The following is a 17,919-nucleotide window of genomic DNA, read 5'->3' on the forward strand; positions in this document are numbered from 1 at the left end:
CCGCTGTGGCCAGGTTTGATCCTGGGAACTTAAGCATGCCATGGGCATGGCCAAACAAAACAAAACAAAACCTTAACATAGAATTTCTGTCACTTCTGGAGGTTGGGTAGGGGATGAACAATGAATATGGCTTCATGATACCTACATAACTGGATTTCAAAATACTAAGGTCTAATAACTGCTATTTTGTCTCCTGTTATTTTCTCTTTCTCTAATTAGAATGGTAGTTTCTATTTAGTTTCCTATATCTGTGCCGTCATTGGTTGCTGGGTAACAGGAAGAAATGGTCCCTCTCATAATCTGCTAAACCAAGAGAAGCCATAGAAAGACAAGACAGAGAGAATTACATGTCACCCGGAAGCCTTATATTTTGAGTTAGATGGAACTACAAGGTTTCTTCCTTGGGAACGGTGCTGTTTAGGAGCCAAAAGGAGTAAACAGATATTTGAAGACCAGAACGGTAGACTGTGACAGAAGCTTGATAAGCTCACCTGTGTTTCTTTCCTCTTCTTTCTGGGAACCCCAAGAAACTAAATTTCTTGACTTTGTAAGGTAGATAAAACCATGTGATTAATTTTAAGTCAAGCTAATTCCAGATGGATAAGAGCAGGGCTGTCTTGAAAAAGACAAACATCATAGGACCTCACTTAACATGTGGAATCATAAAAAAGGATATAAATAACTTATTTTCAGAACATAAATGGACTCACAGACTTTGAGAACAAACTTATGGTTACTGAAGGGGACATGTAGAGAGGAGGGATGGACTGGAGGTTTGGGACTGGCATACGCTCACTGTGGTGTATGGAAAGGTTGGCTAACAGGAATCTGCTGTATAGAACAGGAAATTCTACCCAATATTCTTTGATAATTTATATGGGGAAAGAATCTGAAAAAGAATAGACATGTGTACATGGATAACTGAATCACTTTGTTGTACAGCAGAAATTATCACTACATTTTAAATCAACTACACCTCAATAAAACTTAAAAAAAAGAGAGAAGAGCTGTTTTCTCCATACTCAGTCATTTTTATCTTTGCTTATATTTAGATATTTATTTTCATATATTTTTCTTTTTCTTTTTGTCTTTTTAGGGCCACATCCATGGCATATGGAGGTTCTCAGGCTAGGAGTAGAATCAGAGCTGTAGCCACCAGGCTACATCAGAGTCACAGCAATGCCAGATCTGAGCTGCATCTTCAACCTACACCAGAGCTCACAGCAACGCAGGATCCTTAACCCACTGAGCAAGGCCAGGGATCAAACCTTTGTCCTCATGGATGTTCATCAGATTCATTAACCACTGAGCCATTATGGGAACTCCTATTATATTTTTCTTATATTCAGAGGAGGACAAGGCACTCAACCATGGAAGGAACCTGAATTGCATGGCTGCAAAGACCTTACCAATGAGCACTGGACCTGGACATGAGTAAGAAATAATTTCTAGCTGGACTAAACAACAGCAACTTAGTAATAAACACAGCATGGTTAGGACACATTTTTTTCTGTTTGTTTGGTTGGTTAACTTTGGTTCTAGGAGGCACTGTTTACTTGGTTGACCTTATCTACCAATTAAACAAGAAGGCATTTAGGATATAAATATTTTCCAAGTAGCCTTCAAAAATTTGAATAATGCAATCAGATAAAAGTGTTATGATTAAAAAGAATCACAGCAGCTTGAGTTATACCAAATGCACCTTTTTTTTTTTTTTTCCTTAAGGCTGCAGGTGTGCCACGGAAGTTCCCAGGCTAGGGGTTGAATCAGAGCTATAGCTGCCAACCTACATCACAGCCAGAGAAAAGCCAGATCCAGGCTGCATCTGCCACTTACGCCACAGCTCATGGCAATGCAGGGTCCTTTAACCCACTGAGCGAGGCCAGGGATTAAACCCACATCCTCATGGATACTAGTTGGGTTCATTTCCACTGAACCACAATGGGAACCCTTTTAAAAATTATTTAATTTTACAACCTGAGGAGAAATATGTTTCTTTTTATACTGCTGAAGGAAAATTTTCTTTGTCTCTAAGTAATATAAAAAAAGAAACATACTTTTTATGTAACTATAAACATATTATATATGAATGCATGATTGATAATTCTATTGTGTTTCATTTTACTGTAAATATTTTTACACTCTAGGAAGATGGGGGTGGGCTTTCTAGTCCTTGCCCCCTGTGGTTCCTGCTATACTACATGTGAAGTAAATAGTTTGCAACCTGGGGGTGCAGTGGATGAGCTTTTGGGTGTTACTCCATGTGTGTTTGCACGAGGGGTGGGGTGGAGAGGGAAGTACATCCTCCTCAAAGACTATATGTGCCCAAGGCAAGCATTGTGAATCCTCCTCATCCCCTTTCTGACAGAGAGTGGCACTCGGTGATGCCAGAGGATTGATTGAGATACAAAAGTGAAGGCTGTGCATCTTTGGGTATGTTTGAGAATCTGAATTATGGGTATCAGAAAGAAATGAGAGAGAAGGAGCAGATTCACACAGGTAGGAACAACATCCCTTGAAATAAACAAGAAATGGTTGGATGGCATTCCCGTCATGGCTCAGCAGTCAACGAATCCGACTAGCATCCATGAGGATGCAGATTCAATCCCTGGCCTCTCTCAGTGGTTAGGGATACGGCGTTGCTATGAGCTGTGGTGTAGTTGCAGACGTGGCTCAGATCCCGCATTGCTGTGGCTCTGGTCTAGGAGGGCGGCTACAGCTCCGATTTAACCCCTAGCCTGGGAACCTCCATATGCCTTGGGTGCAGCCCTAAAAAGACAAAAAAAAAAAAAAAAAGAAATGGATGGATAAATCAGCAGTCTGGAAGCTGGATTGGGGATGGGGGTGGGGAATCAGAGTGTGAATCAGTTCAGACAGGCACTAACAATTAGACTCTAGAATGACTCACCAAGTTGCAAGTGGAAAGCCCTGCTCTAGCCTTGGATTCCCAAAGCAACAGCCTCTGGGTGGCACTGTACAACCTCCCATTGCCAGCCCAGGAATACCCAGCGAGGGCAACTCCCCACCCACCTGTTATCAGGACCAGATACTTCTGATGAACCTCTTCCTCACCAACCTGTCTATGTACAGGTCCTCCTTCATGAGGGAAGTGAATCAGGGAGTTGAGTCAGACCACAACACACAGTCAGGAGTAGAATTGAAAATGCATTTAATGAGGGAAGAACAAAGCTGAGCCACATGTTTTCACCTCAAGTCCCCCTTCAGATGCATCCTGAGTAGCTGATAGGTAAAGTTCTAAGGTACCCAGACCCTCAGCCTAATTCAGAGGGTTAGAGGCTCAACGTGCCTTCTAGCATGTTTTTAGTGTGTAAATTAAGGTCTGTGACTCAGGGTAACAGCATGCTGATTGCAAGGCAAGTGGGACTCATAATCAGAACGGGAGAAGTGGGGGTTCAGCATCCAGTAGTTGGTTCCTCAAGAGCTTGGCTGTGGACCCCATTACTTCTGCTTGGTCTTCTGCTGAGCTGGTACCGGGATGACTGGTGAGGGACAAGGCTCTGGAACCTTGGGGTGGCAGGGCTCGGGCACCTTGGGGTGGCAGGGCTCCTTGGTTTGGGGGACACATGGTTCCTGGGGTGGAGGCTGGCAGGGCTGTTTCACCTGCTGCTGCTGAGGCTGGGGGGGTGGGGTGCAGGGCTGCTTCTGCTGGTAGGAACTCATGCTTCAAAGGAGGCTGGACCTAGAGAAAGAACGGATGATTTAAGCAGGGATTAGCTGTGGAAGAAGCCACATTCAATGCCACTTTAAGTCTCTTAAGAAGCAAATGTCCTCCTTTCCTCTCCTCTATGGCAAAGAACACTTTGATGGTTTCTGAGCCTTTGAAAAGGAGGAAAATAAATGTGATTGTTCTGCTCCACTTGAGCAAGAACAGGCTTGTCCCAGGGTGCCCCTTCTTACAGGTATGTCTTAAAACCCAGTTAGCAAGACAATGTAATCGCAGGCTCCTGGCAGGAATGTGAGATGACAGCATTGGAGTATACGGAAATGTGATATTATTGGGGGGGAAAAACCCCAATAAATTTATCCCCCCATTTATGATAAACAGTATGACTTATCATCATGATAAGTACTGACTTCTTTAGAACCCCACGCAATCCCACTTCCAGCCTCATTCACACCCTCTTCCACCTCACATGTTTTCCTTATTTCTGCTTGTTCCAATAGGATCCAGCCACCGTGATCACAGATTGCCTCAAATGGTAATTTTGGGAGGTTTTCTTGAGCAAGCCAACCAGAAATCACCTGTCTCTCCAAACTGCCTTAGTGCCTAACTTGTCCACATTGCCTCATGCCAATGACTTTCGACATGGTATTTCAGCTCTTTGTGTCCTTGTCTTATTTTTGTGAATAAATTGTAGTTTCATGGAATAAATTCTCTGCTGTCTCTGTTTTTTAGCAGCTATATGCCAAATATAGTAAACTTTCACAGAACAATTTGTTGAAAGAATAAATTTCTCCATATTGAATTTGTGAATAAAGAATTACAATGTCACTAAAAGTGCTGTGGCCCCTCAGTTCTAGTCCTTATCCTGCCAACTGTGGGCCCTTACACAAGGCCATCTCCTTCCTACTGACATAGTAAGAATGGACAGGGAAGAACTGATAGGGTCTTAAGTCCCTGCAAGCCTGAACTATGATTGCTTTTATTTTATTTTATTTTTTATCTCTTTTATTTATTTATTTTTTTAGGACCACACTTGTGGCATGTGGAAGTTTCCATCCTGTAGTCAAATCAGAGCAGTAGCTGCTGGCTTATGCCACAGCTACAGCAATGCCCAGAGTCAAGCCATGTCTGTGACCTACACCATAGCTCACGGCAATGCTGGATCCTTAACACACTGAGTGAGGCCAGGGATTGAATCTCATCCTCAGGGGTACTAGTCGGGTTTGTAACTCACTGAGCCACAGTGGGAACTCTTATGATTGCTTTTAAAACACAGACATTCCTAGAGGATCTAACTCTCAAGATGGGACTTCAATAATGGGGGGAAAGATACCAATACCAAGGAGATTCTAATAAAAGTCAAATACATTGGGTGAATGATAAAAAGTTGTAAGGAAAGTGACTCACCTGGTATGCAGAGAAGAGCAGGCTGTGGGGTCACTCTGATCAGGTGTGGTGTCTCCAGCCAACTGGCTTTTATATAGGGGATGAGAACTGTCTCAAGGAATGGGATCTTTTGGGCTGCTGTGTCTTCATTCCTTGCTTGCCAAATGTGATTCATCCTTTACCCCTCATTTACCTGTTGGCTCAGCTTTGGTGATGAAACCACCCACTTGACATTTTTGTTGGCACTTGCTGTCTAACAATGATGTCACCCAAGACTTATCTACATTGAGTGCCCATTGTACCCAGATCTAGTCTTTACCGTTGGGGTGGTGTGGCCTGGAAGGAGAGAGAAGGAAGAAGTTCTAGGGTGGCTGACTGAAAAAAAACCTGGAAGATCCTAATCCTTAGCACAGACCAAGCTTGTTGGACGACTTACCATTTGAGGTGGATGTAAAGATGAGCCATACTAGTTTCCGGGTATTCTGGGAAGCCAAGGGCATGGGGCATGAATTTTCTCAGGAGAAAAAAGGCAATAATTTTATTTATCCATCATTCAGTGTACCAGGCCTGGGGTGGGATGTGAAAGGCTAAAATGATTCTTTGGGTCCTAAAAAGCCTTTACTCCAAGAACGTCTTCAGAGTTAGTAGCAGCAGGACTTGGGGACGCTGATCAGCGAAAACACTAGGGAAGGCACCCAGGTTCAATAGCCCCAGAGCAACCTGGTCCTTATGGCCCCTTCACTTGTTCTGTCTAATGTGGCAGCAGGTCCTGAAGATACTGTCTTTATGCGGGCAACACAGAGACAAAAGATGTGGGACACCAGAGTTTATTCTGCTCAGGCCAAAATGAAACCGAAGTCACAAATCCAGGTCTACTTCCAATACAGAGTCTGTAGCAAGTTGTTGTCTCCGAAAAATCTAAATTGTTTTTCAAACCTTCATGTTTGTGTGGTCCCGTCCTTCTTACTTTGCTTACTTAAATGTTTGTGGAGTACCTGTTGGCTTCACAGCTATGTCACTGCCCCTGAACTTGAGGCTGGGACCTGCCAGACACCACCAGAAACCTGTCCCACTGGGTCCCCTTAGCCATTATGCTACACTTTATCCCCCCAAGTGCCTGGTGTGTAATAGCTGCTCAGTGGATTGACAATTATAGAATGGATGGATGAATGAAAGATATTGTTTGTTGAGATCCCCAGAGGCTGCTTGTAGAACGACCAGGACATTTCTTTTAAAGGACACTGCTCCCTTGTGACAAGCTTCATGGTAGTTCAGAAGAGGGGTAAGGGTTCAGCAAGACAAGACATTTCTGCTACTATCCCCAACTTCCTGTTTCCCTCTCTGCTACAATTTACGTAGTAACTTCTGTTTGGGCTGGGACCACTGCCACCACCTTGCTTGAGTTCCAGGCCTCTTGAACCAATTTTTTTTTAATATTTTATTTCCTTTTGTCTTCTTAGGGCCATACCCGCAGCATATGGAAGTTTCCAGGCCAGGGGTCTAATGAGAGCTACAGCTGCCTACCTATGCCACAACCATAGCAACACAGGATCCAAGCTGCATCTGTGACCTACACCATAGCTCACAGCAATGCCGAATCCTCAACCCACTGAGCAAGGCCAGGGATCAAACCCTTGTCATCATGGATACTAGTCAGGTTTGCTACTGCTGAACCATGACGGGAACTCCCTTGAACAAATTTAACTCTCCTCTAGGCTTGGATACTAGCCTCTCCTCACCCAGACCCCATTTCTAAGGACCCCATGGAAGGAGTTCCAAGTACACTTTGCTGCTGACCTGGTGGGATTCTCAGACCAAGGGCAAACTTCTTCCTGTTCCTTGGTCTTCCATGATGCTACCCATGGATCTGGCTGATTGGGCCTTAGCTCTGAGGCTGGACTGCTGCCTCTCCCATCTTTCCTGGACCCATATCTCTGATTGCAAAGTAGGGCTGTCTTTCAGTATTCTCTAGGCTTTAACCTGATTGTGCCAGCCTGACTTGTGCCTCCTTTCCCCTGGAAACATCTTCCCCTTTGAAGTTGCTGGGGTTTCTCCTTTACCCTTCTACTTTTGTCAAAAGTACAATGATTAGCTGGGGGTTAAGTCTTTTTCTACTATACAGTGAAACTCAATTTCTTCATTAGCAGTGCTGGATTAGCCAATGAAGTTTCTGGGAAGCCATATGGCTTCTGATTGCAACTAGCATCTCCCCACATGTCTTTGGCTCTTGCACTGATGCCCTTTTCAGGATGATAGGGTGCTGGTGATATTCTTATGTCTTGATATTATTGGTTAACTGAACTAGACACTTCTACAAGTTCTCTCTACTTTACCCCAACCACACACCATCATGTGTCCCTTTTCATGTAGGTTTGGATGGGCTTTGTGTAGGAATCTCCTCTTCTTTCCTGATCCAGGGCTTCTATGATCCTACCATTCAGAGCACCTGTGGAACACAATGCACTCCTGTGTGCTCAGTCCAGAAGTGGGGGGAGTTAACGCACATGGAGCCAAATTGAACAGATGATGGCGGTGAAAGTGAGTGACAGGAGACCATGGAGAAATGCTTCCTACCTTCATCTCCAGGACAAAGAGTTCTGAGATTATTTCCTAAAGATCCTCAAAATGTTCCTTGGGCTTGACCACCAGTCATTCCTGGTGATGTACAGAAAGATAATGACTCCTTGAATTCCTTCCTTCTCACTTATCTCCTTATGTATCATTCTGTTTCTTTGGGATCACATTCCAAAATAGACTTCTGCCAATGAGGTTTTGGCATCATGTACAACGTTCTAGAGAAGCCAGGTTAAGACAATTATGAAACAGGCTTGTAATTCACAAAGCAGGCATGTAAACACAATCATCCAGAGGATGGAAATCAATGCCCAGAGCACATAAAGGCATATGGATCACTGTAAGAAAGTTGAACTTGATCTAAGTAGCCTTCTGAGACTCTGGAAAATTTGATGTGGCTGAAGATGGTACTTTCTCAGCTCAAAATGCTGCATGGTAAGAAGTCAAGGAAAGGAGCCTTCTGTTAAGTTTCATCCTAAGGGTATCCGGGGATGATGATTGGTGAAGATGCCATCTCTCATCATGACAAACTCAAGGAGAATTTGTTGGAGCGCCACAAAAGGGAGGATCCATTTGATTTTGTGGTGTTTTGGCCCTGCCAGTTTCCAAGGCTCTTCTATCTTTGGGAAATACCAAAGAGGCTTCAAATGGGAAGACTTGAGCAGACTATTAGGAAAGCAGACACACTAAGGGGAGATCCTATAGTTGTGGACAGTGGCAAGGTGGGCTTGGTGGAAATGTGCAAGGTGCTGGACAGTTAAAACCCTGCCTCCAGAAACTAGGGAGGCCATGTCAGGTGAGGCTGCTGGAGGTGGCAGGCAAGGCACCTGCTAATAGAACAGCCTTCTTGTTACTTAGCAACATCTAAAGAAACAGGTAATTGTTAACAAAGGGTCTCTTTTGCAGGAAAAGTGGGCGAAGTTCTCCTGATGAGCTAGGGCAGTACTTGTCCAAACTGTGAAGATATTTTTTCAGCCCCTAAAATCATCATTATTACATTGGCTTACTTCCTCTCCTTTACTGTTTAACATTAGTCCAGAAATTTGTATTTTGCTACAAATAGCCTCCCTCTGTATTCCGTGATTCCAAGGAAATTCTCTTTTTCTTACACAGTGGGGAAAAAATGAATTAAGGGAAACAAATTGAATTTTTAAAATTGTGATCCAAGAATTTTTCCTTTTCCATACCTGCTATGAAATTCATTTTAACTAAATAGCCTCTGGAAGTGAGGCAAGTACTGCTTGAGAAGAATGGCCAAATTTAGTTCACTCTTCCTTGAAATTAACATGGAAGGATTCTTTCTGTAATGGAGACTGTCTTGTTCTCACTCTCCTCCATTGTAATGTCATGTGCCTAACTTTCTTCTCAATGAAGACTTCAAAATAACCCTTTATTAAAAAAAAAAGCAAAATCGTATTACACAGTATCTGTATCTTCTCCTTCCACCTGAGGGGGGAAAAAGCACAAAAGCACCAACCATTCTTTTTTTTTCTTGGATTCAACACACAATCTGATTGCTGCAAAATAGACATGAATTCTAAGGACTCAGGCTCATATTCACGGGGGAGATTATAGCCTCGTAGGGAGGGAGGTGGAACATCCCAAGATTGAGCAGGTTCAGTTACTTCTCAAGCTAAATACAAATCATCTGAAAGGACAAGTCAGGGAGTGTTAGATGACGTGCTCTAGCACCTGCCTACTGGAATCTGTGCTCAGCGCTGGAGGTCCTGTCTAACCTTGTAGTTACAACACATTGCTGGTGGCAACGGAAAATTTTGAGAACTCCCTGTCTCTATATCCAAGGAACTCTTCTAGTTCATTCATTCACCTTATCCTTGAGTGCTATAATATGTCAGGCAGTTAGGAAATGCCAGTGAACAATAACAAAGATCTCTGACCTTGCAGAGTTCACATGGGATAGGGGAGGGTGGAAATAAACCATAAAAAAACAAGATGACTCTGTAAATTATGTACTGACAACTCTGTAAACAATGTATCAAATGCTGTGAGAAAAGGAAAAGTGGTGTAAGTAATTGGGAGCATTGAAGGGGTAAGGATGCGGGTCGTGCCTCCTTTTTGAGAGGATGGTGTTTGAACAGACATGAAGGAGGTGACGGTGTTAGTTATTAGGATATCTGTGGCAAGAGTTTCAGGTCAAGAGACCATCCAAGGAGGTGAATGCTCCAAGACAGGAGCTTGCCTGGTGTGTTTTGTAGGTGCTGTGGCTGGATGGGAACAGGTGAAGGGAGGAGAGACAAGGGCCAGAGGAATGTTAAGTTCATTCCCTGCTTTTAGTCTCTGCCATCAGCCATCATCAGGGTGCGATGAGGCTTTCTTCTTCCTCAGTCAGCAGAAGCAATCAGCTCAGTGTAAAATACACTAAGGAAGGTTTCTCCAGGCTCCCAAATGTCACTTTTATCTGTAGGCTCTCCTGTTATGGTAAGTTTCCACTCTACAGAGGTAGGGTACCCACAAAAGTGAATTAATCCACATGTCGAAGCCCCTCAAGGACAGGAAGTTGACTTGCCATGGAAATGCTCTTGTAGCAGACTTTGGTTTGTTGTGCGTGATAATACCACAGAATTACTCTAATGCAGAAACTATGTAATTGTGATTTTTGAAAAATATCTTTTGTTATAAAGAAATGTTAAAGAGATGTTAAGAAAATATTGTAGTACAGGGATATCAAGTTGTGGTAAAATAGGGATAGTGGTGAGGCAGAATAATAACTCTGGTAGTCTGTGTAAGAGCATGGGCTTTGATACCTTCTTTGATGTGGCTATTGATTAACTTTTGTAGCATAAGGGCTCCAGGGAGTAACATCCCCACAGGCCTTGTTTATTATAGGGAGTGTACCTATGTCCAGATGGACATTAATCTCTAACACCCTGTGACTCAGTTTATGGGAAGAAAAGGGCAAAGAAACCAAGAGACTTACGGGACATTTCCACCCCTAAGATCCCTATTGGACAAGGACTGATATAGGTAACTGGGCAAGGCCAATGGGAGAAAACCACATCTTTCTGGACCCCATGTTGGTACCATCCCCCTCTTTAAGGGAAAAAACCCTATAAGACAATAGAGAGAGGGGGGCTCTTCTCCCCCTCCCAGCTGTCCTGGGAGCTATTTGCTTGCCTGTAACAAAGACTTGCTTGCCTGCTGCCTATGTGTTCACAAAGTTCATTCTTCAGCTACGTCAACAAGAACCTGGATTCTGGTAACAACTTTCCAGCATTAGTAGTATGAGAGTAATTGAATATTTGGAAAACTGGGAGTTCCTGTTGTGGCTCAGTGGGTCAAGAACCTGACTAGTATCCATTAGGATGTGGGTTCAATCCCTGTCCCTGCTCAATGGGTTAGGATCCAGTGGATGTGGCTTGGTTAGTTTCCCAGAACTGTCATTGCTCCTTTCAGGAAGGAAGAGCTTTGACCAGATTACTGCTGACCGTGACCATCCAGGAACAGAGTCATCACTATAGCACCTTCAGGATAGGTGTCTACCAGCAGTGTTGTCACAAAACGATTCATGTAAATGAATCATGATTCATTACAGTTGCCCCTATGTACTAATTACCTGAATATGGTTAGAGTACATGTTTTGTACACAATATGTGGGGACCTGTAGAGTACACTTAGTAGTCACAGCTAGATGTAATTTGGTCAAAGTATGCCATGAGGACTTCCATAGCCTCTCTCATCTCAAGGTGGGGCTAAATCTCAGAGTACTCTGGATCCTCCCTGATATGCCTACTTCCTTTTTTTTTAATTCCACTTTTTATTCTTTAACATTTTATACATAATAAATACAAAGTTTTTACAGCCACTGTAAAGAAAGCACATTGGCACAGAGATGCTCCCTCTGAGCCCAGCCTGTTGCACTGCGACACTGGATTGCATGTCCTGGAGGGAGGGGTTCTTTTTAAAAAAGAGGCATATTTTTATGACTTTGTATTTTTTTTTAAACAAAATTAGCAGATCTTCCAAAAAATATTTTAAAATATAACCAAAGATTTCAAATAACCCTTGGAGAATGTGGAAAACCCAGGTTCAAAGACAACTTTGCTAGCTAAAGAGAGACTACAAGACTGAGTAGCAGGAGTGGCCCGACTTGAGCACTTTGAAGATTTTTAAAGTACTCCAAAGACTTTTTAACTTGTCAACAAACTTTAAAATCTTAAAAATAGCCACCCTTTTAGTTTCTTTTTTAAACTTAAGAATAAGTTTGATAAACACAAAAAGACCTCAAATAGATCAACATGTTAAGAAATGCAAAAAACTGAAATAAAACTCCTCAAATCACAGAGAAGATTATCAATGAGTATTGTCACTCATCAAATGAGTAACTGAAAATTTCTTCAGCTATGACCATACTTTTGGTCAAAAATCCCATGGGGACATTAGGTGATCATTTCAAGTGTTTAAAGATTCTTAGGAGGGATGGAATTTTCAAAACATTAAGACAACTTTTGGATTAAGTTCTGCAAATCTGATTTCTTTTTTTAAAAAAAGAAAGTAAAAAGAAAAAGCAACTGGCAAACATCCTTTAGTCCCTAAATAGTGCACTCCTACCTTCCCTGGGAGGGGAGGGCCACCAGGGGCTTACTCTGGGATGCCTACAGCACAGGTTGCCCGCCTGCCCGCAGGAAAGGCAGCTTCTGGCTCTATTTTCCCTGCCTTGGATGTAAGTCTGCCATGCGGACTTCCATAGCCTCTCTCGTTTCAAGGTGGGGTCAATCCTCAGAGTAATCTGGATCCTCCATGATATGCCTACTTCCTTAATCCCATCTAAACCCATTGTCTTTTTTTATTCTGTTTATTAGCTTTCCTTCAATAACAAAAAATGTGATACTTGCTACATTTTGTTTGTTGTAACTCCAGACCTTCCTTAGCATTCCATAATCAAGGTTTATAGTTACATTTGTGATCCATCTGCAGGGAGTTATATGCCATGTTGTTAGGTGGCCCTATAGGGAGTAGTTGCTGGAAATTTCATCCCAAACAATATCAATTATAGTAGATGTATCCTGAAAAATAAGAGTCAAAAGACACTGACACATCACTACAGTTTGGCCTCAGTCATTAACAGCTGGTACAGTTCATTGTCATATTGTATCATCAAAATGTCTTCCAGGAGTTCATCGGTAAGGAACCCAATTAGGATCCATGAGGACACAGGTCCGATCCCTGGCCTGGCTCAGAGTTAAAGATCCGGTGTTGCCATGAGCTGCGGTGTAGGTCCCAGACATGGTTTGGATTTGACACTGCTGTGGCTCTGGTGTAGGCTGGCAGCTACAGCTCCAATTCAACCCCTAACCTGGGAACTTCCATATGCTGTGAGTGTGCCCCCCCCTCCGAAAAAGTCTTCCAGATGATGTCACTCAGATTTTAAAAATTCTATTTAACCTTATAAATTTCCAAAAGCAAGTGTGGTCTCAGCCAACATATGGCCTCACTCTGTTGGGTATCTGATATAATTGTGTTAAAAAGACAGTGGTTTGTTTGTTTGTTTTCTCCTCTTTTTTTTTTTTTTTTCTCTGAGCCTCTCTCAGGGAACCAGTGTAATGAATGTTGGATTTTCCTTTTTGCATAATTCATTTATTCATTCTTTTGCCTTCAGCTACTATTTCTCCTTCTCTCTGTTTCTCATTGATTTAAACCTCTGGATGGGACATTAGGTTCAGCCCCTGTCTAGTGCAGATAGCCAAGAGCAACGCCAGTCTAGCAAGTGCTTTCCCCTCAGTCCATTCCCATTCATACAAGGTAGGGTTACATAGGCACGGAACTAGAGGACTAGTTCAAACACTAGACAATGCAGCTGCAGTCACTGTCAAACCTAATTTTCCAGACCAGTAAAGACACAGTCCATCTAAGACAATGGATCCACCTGGGGCAAACCAAAGTAATTGGTATTTTAGTACAGCACAGTGCCAGAGAAGAGCTCTTCTCCAGGTATGTCTGCTCAGAATGACAGGCTCTGCCCTCTACTGTACAATAGCTATAGCCATTCAAGGGATGCCCCCTAGACATAATCACACACACACACACACACACACACACACACACACACACACACACTTACAGAAGCACAGGAGACCACCTCCTCTCTGTCTACAAGTCCTACTCATAATGGGACAGCAGGGAATGTGGCACAGTCACCCAATGACACAAACAGCCAGGAGTGCACTTAGAAGTGTTTTAATAGAGACAGAAAGGAAAACATGTATTTTTTCCCATCCAGATTATCCCCTTCAGATGAACCCTGAGCCACTGAGGACCTAAAAGCCACTAAGGCCTTCTGCATAATTCAGACCTCAGAAGACTCTTTGGAGTGTGTAGAGAAAACTTCATAGCACATATTTTTAGGATGCAAAGATGAGAGGCTGTGACTCAGGGTGAAAAAATACTGATTAGAAAATCTACCCAATGAAGACAAAGAAGAAGAAGGGAAAAAAGTATTCAGCATCTAGAAATTTCTTCCTCAAGGGCATGGCTGTGGACCACATTACTTCTTCTTGGATGAGCCTGGAACAACCGTTGTGGGGCAGGGCTCTGGTGCCTTGGGGTCGCCAGGTTGAGGGATGGTGGGGTAGACCGGCCCAGGAACCTTGGTGCTGTCAGTTTGTGGAACCTTTGTGTGTGGGTCTCTGGGTACAGGAACACGTGGATCCTGGGGTGGAGGCTGGCAGGGCTGTTTCTCCTGCTGCTGCTGAGGCTGGGGGGGTGGGGTGCAGGGCTGCTTCTGCTGGTAGGAACTCATGTCTGAACCTAGAGACAAAAAAACTGACTTAGTGCTTTGGTCAAACAAGGAGAAAGCCAAGTCTAACGACAAATATCTTATTTCATGCCCCTTCAGAATTGAGAGCCTCTCTTTTCTTTATTTTTGTTGCCCCGAATTTGAGATCAAAGGAAACTTTGGTGATTCCTCTACACTTTCAAAATGAGAAGCTTAAAGGTAATTTACTCTGCTCCATAGGAGTGGAGACTTTATGCTTCCTCTTTTCTTGGTGATTCTGAAAACCTTCATTAGCAACATTAACTTCAGGCTCCTGACTGATTGAGGCCTCAGGTTTTCAGTAAGTTGAAACGATGATAAAGTTCAAAGTCGGGAATATACCCTCTTATGTTGACCACATAGAATGCCTCAGATCTCATAGGAAAACCCCCGAGCCCTAACAATTCCACCTATGAGCTTCTGTTCACATTGTCCTCTCTATGCATGCTTTCTGGAAGGCTCTCCATTCTTGCTGCTTGTCCACACACGCTGACCCCTCGTGGCTCTCCACTCAGAAGCCTTCTGCCCAGTCCCAGGTTATCATTCTCATTCTTCAACAGCACAATACCTGCCTTTCCCTCTCTACTAATCACTTTACATACAGTATGTTTGCAAATTATGCCCATGTATTATATTGTCTCACAGATCATAGGTTCATGGAGTAAGGAAAGCATATCTTTTGAACACCCAAATTGCCAGTGCAGTGCTTTCAATATTGCAAATTCTCAGTATTAATTACAGAGAGTATTAAAATGTCACTAAAAGTGCCCTGGATGTGGGCTGTAATCTATATCCTACCAACTGAATAGACGATCAACAAAAACCACTCCCCTTTTCTGACCCCAAGTTCCACTGCTGTAATCTAAGCGAGAAGTTAAGAAAGATTTGTAGTCACCCTAAACACAAATTACTTTGCATTTAAAATAAATCTACTGCAGCATGGCAAAGAGTTCCAAATTTCCAAATTAAAATAAAACACCACTTGGCAAATATTAAGAAAATTCAAGTGGGGAGTCTCACCTGGTGTGCAGGAAAGTTCGAGTTGCTTGGCCTCTTGGATCTGGTGAGAAGTCTCTGGCCAGCTGGCGTTTTATACAGAATATGAGCCTTGACTTAAGGGAGTGGGACTGGGGGGTGCTAGTCTATCTTCATTCCTGCTTTTGTAACAAAAATCTCTGGCTTAACACTTTTGGGGCACGTATTGTTTGACAATGAGTTCACTTAGGTCTGTCTTTCACTGTCTACTCTTTGTGGTGTGGTTGCTGTGGGCAACAGGATTCTTGGGTGGGGATGAGTTAAGTCAGGGAGACATTCCAGGTATCTGGGACCAGAGATGGCCATGCCTCTTAGACAGGACCCTGATATTTAGCTCAGATTAATTCTGTTGAGCATTTTAGTATTTTAGATGGATGTGGAGATGAACAATAGACACTACTAGTTCTCCTGGGAGGCTGTGGGGATGGAGGCTATATGTGGATCATTTGAAATTCCATCTCTTAGTGGATCCAAGCCTGGGCGAGGAAAAGGAAATGTCTCTCTCTAGAGAGAGCCTTCATTTGCCATGTTGACCACAACTAGTAGATATCTTTGGGATGGACAGTCAAGATTGACTGGATCTGTCCAAGATGATGGCACAGCCCTGAAGGTCTTGCTTCTCATGGGAATCTCTCTTCTCTGTGGGTGACAAAAAACAAAAAAGCTCTGATTCTCTAAGTTTATACACCAGCCACATCCTTGGATCAAGGTAAAATGAAAGAGATGTCACTAACCCAAAGTTGATCTCAAGGCACATCTCTTGTGAGGTGTGGCCCTTGGGAAGTTCAGATATCCCCAAAACTCAGATATGTGAATGGGTCCTCCCTTCTCACTGCTCTCCCTCTGTTACCTCCCATGAACCCGAGTCCCAGGCACAGCCACCACCAGGATCACCTTTTATTAGTTCTCCAAAGCCCTAGTTACACTTTATCCTTACACACTGTCTGGTAGATGCTCAGGCAATGCTGGATTATTCTTTTCTCTGGTAGATACATAGGTTCCTAGAGGGGAGGGAGAAAGCAAGAAATGAAGGGAGAAGGAAGGGAGGGAAAGAAGAAGGGAAGGAAAGAAGGAAGAAAGGGCAGAGATAGAGAGAGGAGGAGGAGGAAGGGGGGGAGGGAGGGGATGAATAGCATTAGTTTAGAAAGATGCTTTGACAACCATAAAGCAACTTCTTGTAAATGACTCACTATCTTATGACAGGCTTCAAGGTATGAGCCGAGAAGAAGGTAGGGTTCGTCATGCTCTTCCCCTGCTTTCTTCCCCCACCCATCTCCTTCCCTCTCTGCTACTGTTTGACCAGCCACATCCCTCTAGGGTGGTGCCAGTGCCACTGTCACACCTAAGTGCTAGTCTATGGTGTCACATTAGCTCTCCTCTCAGGTTGATCCAGTTCCCTCCGTTTCCCAAAACCACTCTCAGAGCCGTGGCCTCAGGGATATTCAACCAGGTCCTGAAATTCTTATTTCCAGAGATACCTGCTTCTTGCTCCTTTTTATGAATCTGGCTTTCTTGTATCCTAGATGGATTACGGACCTTGATTCTAGAAGACATTCCTTTTCTCATTTCCTGTCCTCCTTCACTGATGGGCTCTCTTCGGCTTTGTCCTAACTCATGCCTATTCACCCTAACAAAACCTCTCTGTCATTAGCCACTAGAACTTCTAATCTACTCCAAGCTTGCTGTTCCTTTTTGGACAGGCACACTCACTGGCTGGGGGTCAAAGATCTTTCTGTCCTTGAGAGAACCTTGGTTTCTTCACCAGCACTGCATGCACTAAGGAAACTGACCTCCATACAGGGCATGGGTTGCATTGCTTCTGACAATGAGTCCCACCTCCAGAGGTACCTTGATCTTTTCCACTGGACCCCTTTCCTGGGGGCAGAAGGCTATAACTCTTCCCACATCAATGGCTTGGACCCTGCTTAAGACCCTGTATATGGGTGATGGGAGTACTTTAAACATTCTGCAAATCTTCTGGTCTTGCTCTTTTGCCAGCCATGATTGTATGGAAGTCCTACCCATCCCCTTGGATGCTACTTTTCCTTTCTTGATTCTTGGTTCCAGGATGCCAAAGCATGAGATGTCTGTGGAAATTTTTAATGCATTTGTAGAAATACAGGCTTGAATAGTTAATGTTTGACAGCCCCATCTTACCACTGGAATACATGAGCTGATAGGTAATGCTTCCCTCTTTTATCTCCAGAGAAAATCCTTCTGAAACACATTTTTTTTCATGTTTAATATGTATAATTAGGTGAGTTTGGACACATGAAAACACCCATGGTAGCATCTCCATACACATCAAGAAAATAGACGTTCAACACTTCCCAGTGTCACCAACTTTTTTCGGCTGCTCCAAGGCATATGGAGTTCCTGGGCCAGGGATCAGATCCAAGCTGCAGTTGTGACCTACACCACAGCTGAGACAATGCCAGATCCTTTAACTCACTGCGCAGGGCTGGGA

At 43.4% G+C, this 17,919-nt stretch overlaps 1 protein-coding gene across 1 annotated transcript; it reads right to left on the reverse strand.

Annotated features, from left to right (window-relative positions):
- LOC100157968 (cornifin-A) lies at positions 3,152-15,589 on the reverse strand. The gene is made up of 3 exons (XM_013997101.2): positions 15,438-15,589; positions 14,151-14,410; positions 3,152-3,684 (listed from the first exon to the last, which is right to left on the reverse strand). The coding sequence occupies exons 2-3, from the start codon at positions 14,400-14,402 to the stop codon at positions 3,460-3,462; spliced, it is 477 nt and encodes a 158-aa protein (XP_013852555.2). The 5' UTR covers positions 14,403-14,410; positions 15,438-15,589; the 3' UTR covers positions 3,152-3,459.

The sequence above is a fragment of the Sus scrofa genome, chromosome 4, assembly GCF_000003025.6.
Source record: "Sus scrofa isolate TJ Tabasco breed Duroc chromosome 4, Sscrofa11.1, whole genome shotgun sequence".
Classification (NCBI taxonomy): domain Eukaryota; kingdom Metazoa; phylum Chordata; class Mammalia; order Artiodactyla; family Suidae; genus Sus; species Sus scrofa.

Coding starts and splice junctions, on each gene's coding strand:
- LOC100157968 (XM_013997101.2), bottom strand. CDS start 14,402: ATGAGTTCCTACCAGCAGAAGCAGCCCTGCACCCCACCCCCCCAGCCT. Junction 3,685..14,150: donor CAGGCTCATCCAAGAAGAAG/TAATGTGGTCCA, acceptor AGCCTCCTTTGA/AGCATGAGTTCCTACCAGCA.